This window comes from Pristis pectinata, chromosome 21, assembly GCF_009764475.1.
Source record: "Pristis pectinata isolate sPriPec2 chromosome 21, sPriPec2.1.pri, whole genome shotgun sequence".
Classification (NCBI taxonomy): domain Eukaryota; kingdom Metazoa; phylum Chordata; class Chondrichthyes; order Rhinopristiformes; family Pristidae; genus Pristis; species Pristis pectinata.
In genome coordinates this window covers 33,042,833-33,058,794 of record NC_067425.1, presented here as the reverse complement: position 1 = coordinate 33,058,794, position 15,962 = coordinate 33,042,833, and the positions used below count along the sequence as shown (strand labels likewise).

Genomic DNA, 15,962 nt, shown 5'->3' with positions numbered 1-15,962 from the left:
CCTTAAGCATCACAGGTAAGCAAATAGTTATTGATCATTGTGAGTGATGTGTTTTAGATCCAAGTGGCTCAGCCCTTGCAGGACTGATATCCCTTCACTGATACACAGCTGGCTTTAACCTGGGTGGTACAATGAAAACATTCACTGGGTGTGCAAGTTTTGTAGATTTTTGCAAAGCATAGAATAAAAATATTCTTTGTAGCTGCTGCAACCAACCAGGGGCAATCTTCATCTGTCGTCACTGTGACACTGGCAAGAAAGCAGACTGAAACGTCATATTAGCCTATTGGTTTAGTTTTCTAGACAGAATTGACTGCCCCTGTGAAACTTAAGACCTCTCAATCTTAAAGTATGCCTTCCTCTTTACATGCCTCACTGAAGTATGTAAAACTTCTGATGAATGTCAAATTCAGTACCACCATTACAGTTTCCAAGTTACACTGTTGTTGTTTATCCGTGTGGCAGGCTGAACACAGCCCAGTCCCACTTCGCAAGACTTGCAGGACGTGCAACATTTGTCCCTTCACCTCCTCCCTCACCACCATCCAGGCAGAGATTCACCTGCGCCTCCTCCGACCTGGTCCGTTGCATTCAGTGCTCTCGATGTGGCCTCCTCTACGTAAGCGAGGCCAAGTGTAGACTAGATGACTGCTTTGCGGGGCGCCAGCGCTCTATCTAAAATGACCACCTTGGGCTTCCAGTTGCATGTCATTTCAACTCCCCTCCTCAACCCCACACTGACCTGTCTGTCCCCGGCCTTCTCCACTCCCAGAGCGAGGCCAAACGCAAACTAGAACAACACCTCATATTCCGCCTGGGTCGCCCACAACCCAGTGGTATGAACACTGAGTTTTCCAGTTTCAGGCAATCCACACCCCCAGTATTCCTTTCCCACTCCTACTCTCCACCTATGTTCCTTCTTCCTTTGTTCACCTTTTCTATTCCCCCTTCCCCCCCCCACCCACCTAGATTCATTGCCGTCCCCCACCCAGCTGCATCTGCCCATCACCCACTCATCTATCCACCTTGGTTTTCTACTCCCTTGACATACCCTCCCTATCAGCTTCCCACCCCCCCCCCCCCAATGTTCCACTTACCACCTTGCAGCCTCTGTCTCCACCTTCCCCCTCCCCTCCTTTCCCCTCCCCCCATCTGGCTTCATCGGCCCATTTTTTGTTTACCTGTTTCCACCTATCAGCTTCTATCTCTAAACTCCCCCCTCCCTCACCCCTGCCTGGCTCCATCTACCCGTCATCCCCGACCTCACCTGGTTCCACCAATCACCTACCAGCCTCTGTCTCACCCCTCCCTCTTAACCTCTTCATCCTGCCTATCTTCCTTCTACAATCTCAGTCCTAATGAAGAATCACGACCCGAAACGTCGACCGTCCCTTTGCCTCCACAGGTGCTACCTGACCTGCTGAGCTCCTCCAGCAGTTCGTTTTTGGCTCCAGATTCCAGCATCTCCACTGTCTCCATTGTATCACTATTGGCTTAGCCCAGTTTTACTTTCATCACCAAATTGCACTGTGGCACTATTATACAAAACTAAACCCTGGACAAAAAAGTTGCAAAGTTGTCCATTTCCAGAAAAAAAAGCAAAACTGTGAGACTGTCATTGCTTCTCTTCAGAAATAAATCTACATCATTCATCTTGATTTACTGCATGGCACTTGGACAGAATAGAGAGGCTTTGTTAATTAAAGTGCATGTTAAAACAATATTTTTTTAACATGTTCTCCGTACTGGTCAGCACATGAAATACTGTTTCAAATCACTTGTTTTAAAAGGAAATCATATTAAAAAAATCCCTGAACTTGGTTTCATTTATAACAAGTTTACTGATCTGAAATTTTGTACAAAGGTTAATAATGTTCACTGATCTAAAGACCAAAAAATAAATTCCCAAAGGGAGCTGGAATATTAGTAATTAACTGAGGGTCTATTTTGAGAAAATTAAAATAAATAATGCCTCAAATAAGATTTACAACATGGAACAGTACAGCACAGGAACAGGCCTTTGGTGGCTGTGCCATATGATGCTAATCCAAACAAATCCCATCTGCTTGTACATGGTCTATATCCCTCCATTCCCTGCCAGTTCATGTGCCTGTCTAAATCCCCCTTAAACATTACTATCCTATCAGCTGGCAGTGCACTCCAGGCACCTGCCACTCTCTGTGTAAAAAAAAACATGCCTTTAAATCGCCTTTAAATTTTCCCTCTCTCACCTTAAAGCTATGCCCTCTAGTATTTGCGTTTCCATCCCGGGAAAAAGAATCAGACTTTCTACCCTGTCTGTATCTCTGATAATCTTATGTACTTCGATCAGGTCACCCTTCAGCCTCTGACACTCTGGAGAAAACAATCCAAGTTTATCCAATCTCTCCTTATAGCTAATACTCTCTAATTCAGGCAGCATCCAGTGAACCTCTTCTGCATCCTCTCCAAAGCCTCTGCATCCGTTCTGTAATGAAGCAACCAGAACTGCACGCAATACTCCAAATAAGGCCCAAATAAAAAGTTTTATACAGCTACAACATGACTTCCTGACTTTTATACTCAACACTCGACCGATGAAGGCAAGTATGCCGTACACCTTCTTTACCACACTGTCTACTTGTGTTGCCACTTTCAGGGAGCTATGGACTTGCACCCCAAGATCCCTCTGTACATCACTGCTCCTAAGGGTCCTGCCACTTACTGTATCCTTTCCCCTTACATTTGACCTCCCAAAGTGCAACACCTCACACTTGTCTGGATTAAGCTCCATCTGCCATTTCCCTGCCCACGTTTCGACCTGGTCTATATCCTGCTGAATCCTTTGACAACCCTTCTCACTCTCCACAATTCTGCTAATTTTTGGAGCAACACACAAAATGCTGGAAGAACATTAGTCCAGATGAAGGGTCTCGACCTGAAACATCGACTTTCCTTCCGTAAATGCTGAGTTCCTCCAGCGTTATGTGCTTTGCTCCAGATTCTGGCATCTGCAGTCTCTTGTGTCTCCACCAAGTTTTGTGTCATCTGCAAACTTACTAATCAGCCCACCTATGTTTTTGTCCAAATCTTGTATATATACCCAGCACTAATCCCTGCAGAACACCACTGGTCAGAGTAACACCCCTCCACCACTATCCTCCGTCTTCAATGGCCAAGCCAATTTTGAATCCAATGTATCAAGTGTCCATGGATCCCATGTGCCTTAATCTTCTGGATCAGCCTACCATGGGGGACCTTGTCAAAAGCTTTAATCACCTTCAATATCATCTTGAACTTTTAAATTCAGTTTAGCATTAATGTCAAATCTGCACAGGAAGAATGAAATTGGCATGGCACTAGATGTATTACTCGGTCTTGATCAATGAGTTTTAGTTTGCCGGTCCTACTTCTACTGATAGAGAGCATAACTGCCTGAACGTGTCCTCCATCTTTTCACTTCCACTGACTGAAGTACTTGTTGCATACGCTTCATTATAATTGCCAACAAATCAATTTGCAAATTACGAGAAACATCCAAATCATTTATAATTTAGACGTAGTTCATTAAATTGTTCGGAATAGATATATTATGTAATAAAGGTGGTTTGACTCATAACCCACTCAAAAGACAACGGTGCTAATACAACAATTTGGAGGTGAGCATGCACTAAGCTAAAAGCAGGCCGAAAAGGGCCTCAACGGTTTTCACTGTAAAGAGAATTGCTTTCTTTGTGTTCATTGTACTCACACAAAGAGCAAGCAATAACCAGGTAAGCACCTTGGTGAGATAATTTATGACTAATATGCCTCCTAAAATATCAGTAAAAATAAAGAAGTAAAGGTTGTATAATGTTCCTTAACAGAAAGCAATATGACACCCTTAACTGCTTAGAACAATGTCTGACTTCAATCCCCTGTGCTGCACAATTGACTCTTAGATGCATTCTGACATGGTCCAGCAACAAAGTCACGTGTACCAGATCAGTACAAAGAATGGGAACAGTTGGTCAAGAAGGTAGTTCACCGCCATCATCACAAAGAAACCAATAACTGCGCCTTGCCAGCAATACCCTCATACTGAGAATATTTTTATTAAAACTGAAATCCCTTTACAATTTCTCATAACCTGAAATTTGTAGCCTTTCTTAAGTATTAGTACCTGTTCAGATGTCGTCAGTGACCAGTCCTAGCCTCGACTTATTTAGCCCCTGTAGAATTTAATTGTTCATATTCAGTAGATATGATGGAGAATAACCATTCAGGAACAATGCTCGTCGATACAGAAAACTAAAACAGATTCAGTTTGCAGTGAGTCACCATTTAAAGTGTGTTTCATTATCGCCATTATTTTAGTTGCACCAGGCAGTGCTTTCAGTTCAGAGGGGAAACCTCAATAACGCAGATTTCAATGTTCTGTGTCTTCACAATTTTTAACACCAATTTTGCTTTGCTCATATTTGAGTTCATCGACCGATATAATCTTAGTTGGAAAAGTTTATGCAAGAGGAACAGGTGAAACACCATGAGCTAGATTTTCACTTTCATTGCCTAGGTGGGCATATGAAGGGGTGATCACATGCCTCAATGCCTTTGTAGATGCTGCCTGACGTTGTATCTGTTGATTTCAACACGCTAAATGACAAGCAGTTTCTATAATAGGGAACACCAGGATGTCAGATCATCGCCCAGGTGCTGGAGATGGGGATGCACATGGGATCTGTATCTTTACATAAAAGTCTTGCCTTTCATTGTCTGTCTGCATATTTTTTTTCCAACTAAAGCACAGTTTTCGGCCTGAGTATCCAAGAACCTACCCCAAAATTGGCGCACACACCTCTTTTGACAATTTCCGAGCCAGGGGAAATCATATAGTTTTCATAACGCTGATCAGATTGGCAACAAAAATTTTTAATAGTTCTCAAAGGGTTAACTTGCCCAACTTAGAAATTATCCATAGGGTGTTCTGGTTGTGTCACCCATTCTCTCATTGACAGCTTTCTTTCCCTCTCTGTGTGCTTTTTGTCACCTGTGAGCTTCCCCTTGTGCATATGATCCATGTGCACTTTCTGTTTTCCTTAGCCAGTTGTCTTGTCATGTTATTGCATTGCATGCGGTTGGGCTTTTATGTTTAACAAAAATTTTCTTTTATTGAGCATTTTGCGAATGAAACATCATGGCTGCAATGTATGAGCATAAAGAAAATAGAGGAAAAACTAACAGTTAGCATCAAGTCAAAAGGCACGTTACTAAAAGAGTCACTGTCTTTTTCCCATACTGCACTCCAATGTGGAGAATATTGTTTTCTTTTATTATTGCACTCCTATCAGTGGTTGGAAAGGTAGGTATTTATTTGCCTTGGCACGCAACACATCTGCAGATGAGTCTGTTAAAGCACCCTGGCTTGAAGTTAAATCTATTTGATTTCTATTTTAGAGGTTTATTTATTTATTTTATTTTTCTGGTTGTTCTGTTTCATTATTAAATCCTCCAGTAAGCCCCTGCTCTGAATTTGTGTTCTTTTAACCTTCATGTTCTTTAGAGTTGTTAAGATGCATATCTGTGTGTCGTTTGTAGCATTGATCCATGAATGATGCCTTTTAAGCCATTTTCTTTTATTTCTCTTATTTTCAGTCGCTGTACTAACATATGTAGCATCCCTGAATATAGTGGTTGTTTGTTCTTCTCTAGCTATAGAAAATAAAAAAGGGAAAGATCTCAAAAAGTAAAGACTAAATGAATGTATAAGGTGCGTGAGTATTTTGCCAGTACATTCGGCAGAAATATTGTTTGGGACACTCTAGAGGAGGAATAAATTTAAAAAGAAAAAAAAAGTTAAGACCATATTGAGCATCCCTCATAACCTTTGATCTTTAGCTATCATTGCAGATACTTCTTTAACTATGTGGAGTTTATTCGTCCCATTGTCCTCACCCTCTTGTAGTTATTCTGGTGTCTAGTGTGTAAATATAACACCTACCTTGAAAAGGTGATTACCAGGAGAGCAAATATTTCTTTAGCACCTTTTACATCTTCTTTGAATGTTTGGGGAAGCTCCCAGGCTGCTGACCACAGCATTCTTGAAATGCATGGCTGGTTGTCTCCTTTTATACCTTTTGCTTGATTCGTAATTTGCTTTTTGGCTTCACAATAAAGTCAAGACCTCCAAGGAATCTGTACATAATTGGGTTACATTCAAGACTGCTGGAATTTTTAAAATTGAGTAATTTTAACTGAACACGTTGACTTGTTTGATAGAAAATTATGGAAGGACAAAGGTGTTTAACAATGCAGTTTTTAACTAAGGAGATATCAAAGCTCCAGAATGGAGGACATGTGTCTGCAATTTTCTCACACGGAGTGATGTTGCTTTTTAATGTTAACGGAAGTTCAGCGTGCCTTCCCTAGTGGGAGGGAAAAGGAAAATAGTTTAAAAAATGACATGTAGCACTACCCAGGAGCTTGGTGAAGAGCAACAGAGGCGCCTGTCCTTATGCCTGCAGCTCCTGTGCACTTGTGTTATTATAGAATCCCAGGCATGACAGAGGACGTTGAATAGGAAAGTAAAACAAAACCCTCATTACCAGTAGTCCCAGTTAGCCCTGAAACCAGTGCTGCTTTCCGTTCTTTAAGATAGTTTTTAAAATGTTATTTGATTATTATCAATCATTTTCTTTTATGTTGACAATAAAGTGAGGTTAAAATTTGTTAATCAAGTTAGATGTGTTTTCAGGACATTAATCTCTGTTAATTAAAAGCTCAAGTTCACATTAGCATACAGTCCACAATTGCAATTTTATAGGGTCCTTTTGAATTCATGAACATTTGAAAACCCGATCAAAGTCAGGTGCATAAGGCACAAATTTTCAAGCTGTATTTTTTTAAATAAAGAAGCTTAGTTTACAATATTTAAACAAAAAATCTCGGGTCTCCATTCCAAAGTATTTAATGCTCTATAAAACAGTAGCATTAGGCCAGCAGTCCATCACTTCTCATTCTGACCTAGCCTGTGGGATACAAGGGAGACTAAGTAGAATTGGGGATGGAGAGGGGTCACTTGGGGCTGCTTTAACTCGCCACCTCCCACCCTCTGGTGCCAGTTAAGCAGCTGCATCTGACCAAAGCCTGTATATATGCCTGGCACCTATTCTGTCCTGAGGAGGTTGAAAAGAATTTGATGAGGAAATACATTTTAAAAAGCTACTGCTCAGATAATTTCAGAATATTAAATTACCATTCATAAGTTATCAAGTATTGACCACTTTAAATTGGGCTTTTCATAAGTTCATGATTTTTGGCTAAATATTTGCACTGTTAAACATGCACGCTACAGTATATCAGTGTACTAGAAAGTAACTTGAGCTCAGCCGTCAATATCATTAATGATTGAGCTAATTGATGGTCATTTATGGTATCGTTATTATGATGAACCTCAGGTAAAGGCATAGGCATTTAAGATGTGTGATGTTTGGGTGCTTACAGCATGCTTCCTTTTGGGAAGTGAAATCGGTCACCTTAATGGACCACAGTATGAGCAAGGAAGGCAAAAGACCTCAAATGACCATCTGGTAGTAGTCACAGGGTTAAGAACAGAGGGGGAGAATCATCAAGCTGAGCCCAGTAAAGCTAGTCAGATCTCTTCTTAACCACATTCTTTTCCTCTATGAAGCACCTTAGGTTGGTTTATTTTACAGGAAATACACTGGATAAATGGAAGTGGTTGAAAAATGAAAGAAACTTACTGCTAAAAAATTAACTTGCTGTGTAGTCTGGACTCCAGCTTTGAGGAAATGGGCAAGGGTACAACTATAACAAAGGACAAATTAAATAGGAGAAAAAATTGAGAATTGTTTAACCTTAGTAATAAAGTCTGACTAGAAAATAGAGATGGCTCGTTCCTAGAACAGTATTCACTCCTGATTTAAGGGGGAAACAAGAAGGTTTGATGCACTTTCCCTAAACCAATCCACAAAACCTTTGGGATTAATTAGCACGTCAGAGCTGAAAACAAAAATATATAATTTTGGACTCCAGTTGTTAACTTCAACTCTGAATCTTGTCTTCAAAAAGTTTCCCTTTGACTGTGTCACAGAGGCTAGGAGGAACCCATTCCTGCATTTAAGGCATAGTCAGACATTCTGCATTTCACCTTGCTTCTTACAACCTCCTGCCCTAAGCTTCACAGGTAAAATCTGACGATCCATGTGCATATATTTTCCTTGTGTGGAGCTGTAGCCCAGAGACCCCGGACTGGCCTTATTTTAGTGCATCAGTACTTAGGCATTGAAGCAGTTGCATTATTGTAGTATTAATAAATTCCTTTTGCACATTCTTAATTTCATACATTGTTCATATTTCACTACTTGGAAAGGGCTTTTTTGTGTCTTTTTTTCTCTTGCATTTTGTGACTCTAATGATGCACTTATATTGCCCCGCTTTTCCCTTTTTCCTCACACCTTACCTACTAATGGAGGAAATGCTACCTGATTGGTAAGTGTATGTTAACCAAACGGGGGTACAAAAAAAAAATTAATAATCTGGGTCGCTGATGACAGATGAGCAGTTCTCTGCAGGAAAAAGCACAAAAAGAAAACAGTATTATTCAGCGAGTTTTGTTTGAGTGATAATTAATACATTTGTGGATTTTTTTCAATTTTTGCCTTCCATTTCTGTGCTGTTCAGTCAAGTTGTCTATCTTCACCTTGTTTTTTTTAAAAACCAGGAATTGTAAGAAAACTTGTCCTTTCCTCAAAAATACAGCAACCTGTTAAGCTCACTTTTTAAAATTTATTTATTCTTCCATTCTATTCCTTCTTAAACTTTTGTTAATTCTTTATTTTTTTTTCCCATTCCAGGTTTTTATTTTCAATTAGTTTTTGGTTTGCATGCAAGATCTTGCATGAGCTGCACTGTAGAGGACTGTGTTAGATAAACTATTGACGTAGGCTGTGTCATAGGGATGTGGCAAGAGTTGGAAAATGGTGTTGCTAATATGTCAGAGTCTCTTTTAAGGTTAGCCTTTCTCTCCTGCTGCAGAGCACGGACTCCAGGTCATTGTCCCCAGGAGCAGAGCCCAGGTCTGCATCCAAGTCTCCAAAGGCGAAGGAAGGCAAGCACTCGAAGCATAACTCGAGGAGTTTCAGGTCCAAATCCCCAGGCCACAGCAGGAGATCCTCCACTGAGGGCAGGCACGCAAAGCCCAGGTCAAGGTCAGCATCCGCACATAGAGGCTCAAGCCGACGGAAGTCGACCGTACCAGCTCACAAAGTATCTTCTCGCTCCCCAAGCCAATCAGACTTCAGCAGTGACTCTGCAGAATCTGTCGGCAGTCGATCACGATTGCGCCACACGTCAGGCCGGAGTAAAAGCGCACGAGCAAAGAAGTTAGTCCTCTGTTATTTTTCTGCTTTTCAAAAGACGAGGTCTATTGTCGGTCAGCATCCCCAACTCTCTTTAATTCTTGTCCACGCACTTTTAGGTCGCTCGTTGCCATGTGGCATTGTAGTGCTCCACATTTTCCCCTCCATGGATCCTTCACTTCAGCTCACACTCTGGTTTTCTTGATCACTCTATGTGATTGAATGTAACCACATTTTGGCTCCCTTATTACCAATCAATCCCAGCCAGTCCCAACATGCAACTCCTTAGTGTTGGTAAAATGTGCCACAGTAGGACACAGCAGTCACCTCGGAATATTTAGCCTGGAAATTGGATTAGAAAAGAAACATTTGTACCCATGTGCCATCCATAAAATGTGCATGAATCAGGCACTTCCCATCACGATTCACCCTACCAATGTCATCTTCCCATCACGTTCCACACTTGTGATGTGATCATTAACAGTCAACTTATGACTCACTGACAGATACTGAATGATAAGGTCATAGCCTGTGATCTTTGTGCATTCACAGCCAAACAAAAAGTGCATCACACAGAAGGGGAGAACCACGTTGAATTCTGCGTGCTGCCCCTTTACAGACGAGCAATGCTGACAGAGGCAAGTCCCAATGATTCTGCACAGCAGCCCCATGGGGCTTGATTATAGCGTGAAGCCCAGTCAGCTGCTCCATGATATGGGAAGTCCCATTACTCAACCCCCTTTCATTTTAACCCCAACCCGCACCCTGATTTTCTCCTCCTCTCCCCAATTCCCCTCTTCCCGTCCTGATGCGGAGTTTTGAGCCGAATTGTCGGTAGTTCCTTTCCCCCGACAGATGCTGCTTGGCCTGCTGTTCCTCCAGCAGATTTTGTGACGCTCCAGATTCCAGTATCTGCTGTCTTATGTATCCCCCCTCCTCTCCCTTGATTTCCTTTCTCTGTTGGCACCCTCCCATTCCCCACCCTGCCCCCCCCCCCCACCTGTCTTCATCTTCTGTGTTCCCTTTTCCCTCATCCACATGGCAGCCTGTGTGACTGTTGTGGAGAGAGCTTGTTAACAGTGCTAATACACTTTTCAGGGAGCAGATCTTTATTGGGTGACTTCCACTTGATATTAGGGTAAAGCTGAGTGCACCGGAAGTCCAATTTCTAGACCTTGATATCCACACAGGCACCATATACTCATTCATTCATTGACATTTGCTTATAACCTTGCAGTGACCCATTTTCTGCCCATGTTATATTCTTCTTCAGACAAGCAAGCTCACCAGAAAATTAACAGGTTTTCACTGTTGACCACAGCACACAGTTATTCAACCAAGGGCAGTACGCAAAGTTTACAAGCACTGATGTGAGCTCAAATATCATTTTGTTGAAACTGCTTTGTGTTCCATTCATGCCTTATTTTTTTTCATTCAAGGTGTTATGAAGGCATTGAGGCCGGTATGAAAAGTTAAAATACTTTAATGAAGAACTTGGTATTGGTATTGGTTTATTATTGTCACTTGTACCAAGGTACATTGAAAATCTGGTCTTGCATACCGATCGTACAGATCAATTCATTACACTGTGCAGTTACATTGAGTCAGTACAGAGTGCATTGAGGTAGTACAGGCAAAAACAATAACAGTACAGAGTAAAGTGTCACAGCTACAGAGAAAGTGCAGTGCAATAAGGTGCAAGTGATCAACAGGAAATAAAGATGTGCTCGTTTCAAGCCGTACCTTGCATGAAAGGTGAGTACATTTCTTTCAGCCTGAGGACATGGCTGTAGAAATATTGCAGGACCCTAGACAAAAGCATTTTCGGTTGTTTCATCAACAATCTTCCCGCCATAATTAGAGTGGTCCAGTTGTTTGATGATTCAGTTGTATTCAGAGCTCCTCGGTAATGAATGCCTGCCTACAGTAAGGCTGGACAACATGTAGGCTCAGCTGTATAAGTGGTAAGTAATACCCAGGCCACACAAGTGTCAAGCAATGATCAGTTCCATCAAGTGACAGCCTGGCGCTGTGGCATTATCATTATGTCCCCCACCAAAAACATCCCAGCATTGACCAGAATTTTAACTGGACAGGAATTAAAATTGCCACCTTTTAGATCAACATGAAAACCTGTGTCCATAACTTCAAGTTGTACATGTTTTGGATTATTACTCGAATGAGGTGGAATCTCTTGGTTGACACCCCCGCCCCTCCCCACCCCTCGATGCACACAACTGGAACTGCCATAGTCTCATAAACCCATTTTCCTCAAAAGCAGGTCAGAGGCTGTAAGAACAGTTCAGGCCCTGGGGCAAGTGCCTTACTTTTTGACATTCCAAAGCTTTGTCACCATCTAAAATCCACAAGGCAGGACCGTGATGGGATACTCTCCACTTGCTGGATCAACCCACTACCAACCACCCTCAAGAAACTCCATTGCCATCTGGGACAAAGCAGTCCACTTGATTGGCATTGCATCCATTTGAACATTCGCTGCCTGCTTCTTCAGTACGGGCCCTCTGTGAAGTATAGGACAGTGGGCACGTGGGGTTGGAAACAACAATATGCTCCTCTCCAATTTGCATGCTGTCTTGAAGTGCTGTAAACCCCAACCTAATGCACTACAGATGTGCCTTTGCCTAACAGATTGCAATGATTCAGGAAGATGACTGCCCATCACTTTCACTGGGGCTAAAATTTAGCTCACTCAATCTCACATAAGTTGAATTGTTCACAATTATTCCCAATGCAAGGTATCTAGAATGTGAATGCACCCCTATTGCCAACTGTGTTTGCAGGAACAGCTTCTTCCCCTCCGCCATCAGATTTCTGAATGGTCCATGAACCCATGAACTCGTTATTCTTCTTTATGTCTTGCACTGTACCACAAAACTACAAATTTCACGACATATGTCAGTGATAATAAACCTGATTCTGAGTCCACTCTCGTTGCCTAGCAACAAATATGGACTGTAACCTCTTAATAGATGCTTTTGCTTTGTGTTAAGCAGGCAGGCAGGCACCTGTAAAGGGAAGATGGCCTGGTGAACTCATTTCACTAAGGAGATCAGATTGGTTTCCCTTAATCGGCCATGTTGTCAACCTCTCCCTGGTTGTCACCTGTCCTCTTGGGCAGAGTGTCCTCCTCCAGTGGGAGGTAGTCCTGGAAGTTAGATGATGTGATTTCTGCCAACCCTTCAGTCCAACAGCATTTTAACCCATTTACAATACTTTGATATTCAAAAAGTGCAGAAAAAAAGCACATATTTTAACACATTCTGACATCCCAAAGCTTTTCCACTCTCTAAAACACACAACAAAGGACTGTGATGGGAAACTCTCCACTTCCCTGGATGAAGCCAATACCAAACACAGTCTTTCCTTTCACTAGGTATCCAGAAAACGAATAAATATTCACTGGAGTATCCAGGACATAAACGATACTCAACGGATGTAGGGCGAACCTGGTTGGACCAGAAGATCTTCCCATGCCCCCGTTGTCATTTGCTCATCAGATTATAAAACAAAAAAAATAAGAACATGTGTTTGATTTCCTGAAGGTTAAGGCAGGCATCAAATCGCCACCATCGAAGGCGCTACACGAGCAGGAACAAGAGCCGCACCCGCTCCCCAGGGAAGCATGAACAACCCAGCAGCCACAACTCAGACAAGAAGAAAAGCTCTTCCTACAGTCCCCGACGCAACAGGAGCTCCTGCAGCTCCAGCAGATCCCTGTCTCGCTCGTGCTCACGGTCCCACGAGAAGAGAGACGGACGGAGCAAATCACGGTCATCACCTCGCAAGGAGCAGTCCAGGTCAGCCTCAACCCACAGCCGTGCTCAGCAGGGTTACTGGGGGTACGTTCGTGCGACTCCAGTTTGCCTGCTGTGTGTAATACCAGTGAATTGGAATAGGCTAGTACTTTAAGCTCGGTTTGCAGAGCCTCTCTGTTTGTTATGTAGATGTCAGGAGGTGGCTCTTCGCCCCAGGCCTTTTGCAAGCTCTGGACCTGCTTCTGGTTAGGCTACCTCTGTAAAAGAAAGGTAGCCAAAGTGAACTAGTTTCAGTCACATAGAGAGATTGGGTTTTTGTATCCTTAATTGGTTAAAGTGTTCAGGTTTTCTGAAATTGATAAGTCTCGATTTAAGTTTATTTACTTGTTCCATTTCTGTTCAGGAGTTGCAAAACCCGTCAAATGAATCAAAGGTTTAATTTAATCTTGTCTGAGATCATGTTTCTGCTAAGATGTCCGTTTACAAGATTTATGCGGTCTTTATTGTTCAAGGAAATCATTGCTGTTGGCAGTCATATGAATGGAAGGTCACTTGGTTTTTGTGGAGAGGCTTCCAAAGCTCTTAGCAAACAAGATCTTGGTCCTTGTCCTGGTACACTTGAACCAGATGTGAACCAGTGAGTAAGCAGAGCAGTCTTTTCCCAGAAATAGAACATACTTTTGGGAAAAGACTGCTCTAATTGGAAATTTGAAATTGAAGAGGTGTTGGCTTCCGGTGCTATGTTATTTCTCTAATCACTCCCAATGAACTCTATGGGATAATCCATTCTCCCAGCACAGCAAACCTCTGGGCATTGTCATTTCTAAGTGATGGCATGGCTGTTGTCAAGTGCAAATGCCAAAGACAGCTGCTTATCTGACATGGGTTCAGGTAACATCGTGGTTAAACTGTTGGACCAGCAGAAAGGTCTCTGGATCCCTGATCCAGGGACATGCTTGAATTTAACCATGAAAACTGTGGAAGTTAAGTGTAAGTAATTAAATAAACCTAGTTAAAAAGCTAGTTTCAGTAACGGATTGTCATTAAAAACTCATGGGTCGCTCATACGCCACTGAAAATAACCAAAGGAGCTTTGCATGACTTTGGATCCTGTTCCATGTGCCCTGTTCCCTCAATGTCTCACACCTCACACACGTGCAAGAAAGACTTTAGGAGAAAATAAATCATACACTTCAAAGAATAACAGGTATATCGCTTTGGATACTGTTGGGGGGTTGGTGGTGGGATGACCTACCAGGAGAAAGCCGCAGTGACCAGGTCTCTGGCACTGAGCCTGGTTACGTGGCGCAGAAGGAAAGTGGGGAGAAGAGGAGAGCGGTAGTGATGGGGGATTCCATCGTAAGGGGGACAGACAGGAGATGCCGTGGACGTGAAAGAGACTCCCGGATGGTACGTTGCCTCCCGGGTGCCAGGGTCAGGAACGTCTCGGATTGGGGCCACAGCATTCCGAAGGAGGAGGGTGAACAACCAGAGGTCGTGGTACATATTCACAAGATCACAAGACAAGGGAGCAGAAGCAGGCCATTCAGCCCATCGAGTCTGCTCCAAGGAAAAGGGAAAAAGAAATGGGGAATGGGGAGAAAATAAAACCCTATTCTAATCCCAATTTCCGGCCTTATCCCCATATCCCTTGATACCCTATTTAGATATCTATCTATTTCTTCCTTGAACGCCCCCACTGATCTGGCCTCCACTGCTGCATGTGGCAAGGAGTTCCACAAATTCACCACCCTCTGGCTAAAGAAATTTCTCCTCATCTCTGTTTTGAAACTGTACCCTCTAATTCTAAGATTGTGCCCTCTGGTCCTGGACTCACCCACCAAGGGAAACAGCCTAGCCACATCTACTCTGTCCTTTCCTATCAACATTTTAAATGTCGCTATGAGGTCCCCTCTCATTCTTCAGAACTCCAGTGAGTACAGTCCAAGAGCCGACAAACGCTCATCATATGTAAGCCCTTTCATTCCTGGAATCATCCTCGTAAATCTCCTCTGAACCCTCTCCAACGTCAGCACATCCTTCCTAAGATGTGGGGCCCAAAACTGCACACAGTATTCCAAATGAGGCCTCACTAGTGCCCCGTAGAGCCTCATCAACACTTCCTTACTTTTATACACTATACCTCTCGAAATGAATGCCAACATAGCATTCGCTTTCTTTACCACAGATCCGACCTGGTGGTTAACCTTTAATGTATCCTGCACGAGTACCCCCAAGTCCCTTTGTACTTCCGTACTTTGAATTTTCTCTCCTTCTAGATAATAATCTGCCCGCTTATTTCTGCTTCCAAAGTGTACAATTACACATTTCTCAACATTTACTCTCATCTGCCATTTCCTTGCCCATTCTCCTAAACTGGCTAGGTCCCTCTGCAACCTTCCTATCTCCTCAATACTCCCTACTCCTCCACCTATCTTGGTATCATCCGAAAACTTAGCCACGAAACCATTTATTCCATTATCCAAATCGTTGATGTATAAGGTAAAAAGGAGCGGACCCAACACCGACCCCTGCGGCACACCACTAGTAACCGGTAACCAACCAGAACGAGATCCTTTTATTTCCACTCTTTGCTTCCTGCCAACCAGTCAATGCTCCACCCATTCTGCTATCCTACCCGTAATTCCATGACCTCTCATCTTATTAATCAGTCTCTTGTGAGGCACCTTGTCGAAGGCCTTTTGAAAGTCTAAATACACAACATCTACCGCCTCTCCCTTATCCACCCTACCTGTGATTTCTTCAAAAAACCCCAATAGGTCGGTCAGGCAGGATCTTCCCTTCACAAAACCATGTTGGCTAGGACCTATCTTGCCTTGCGCCTCTA

At 42.8% G+C, this 15,962-nt stretch overlaps 1 protein-coding gene across 7 annotated transcripts in view; it reads left to right on the top strand.

Moving 5' to 3' along the window:
* The window catches only part of LOC127581386 (serine/arginine repetitive matrix protein 3-like), a 271,960-nt gene that overhangs the window by 220,569 nt on the left and 35,429 nt on the right, over window positions 1-15,962 (top strand). For 6 of the 7 annotated variants that reach the window (XM_052035761.1, XM_052035763.1, XM_052035762.1 and 3 more), the window contains 2 exons: window positions 9,016-9,362; window positions 12,902-13,156. In XM_052035761.1, coding sequence (XP_051891721.1) covers window positions 9,016-9,362; window positions 12,902-13,156 — 602 coding nt within the window. The remainder of the gene's footprint in view (window positions 1-9,015; window positions 9,363-12,901; window positions 13,157-15,962) is intronic. The other variant, XM_052035765.1, reaches the window with a different exon arrangement.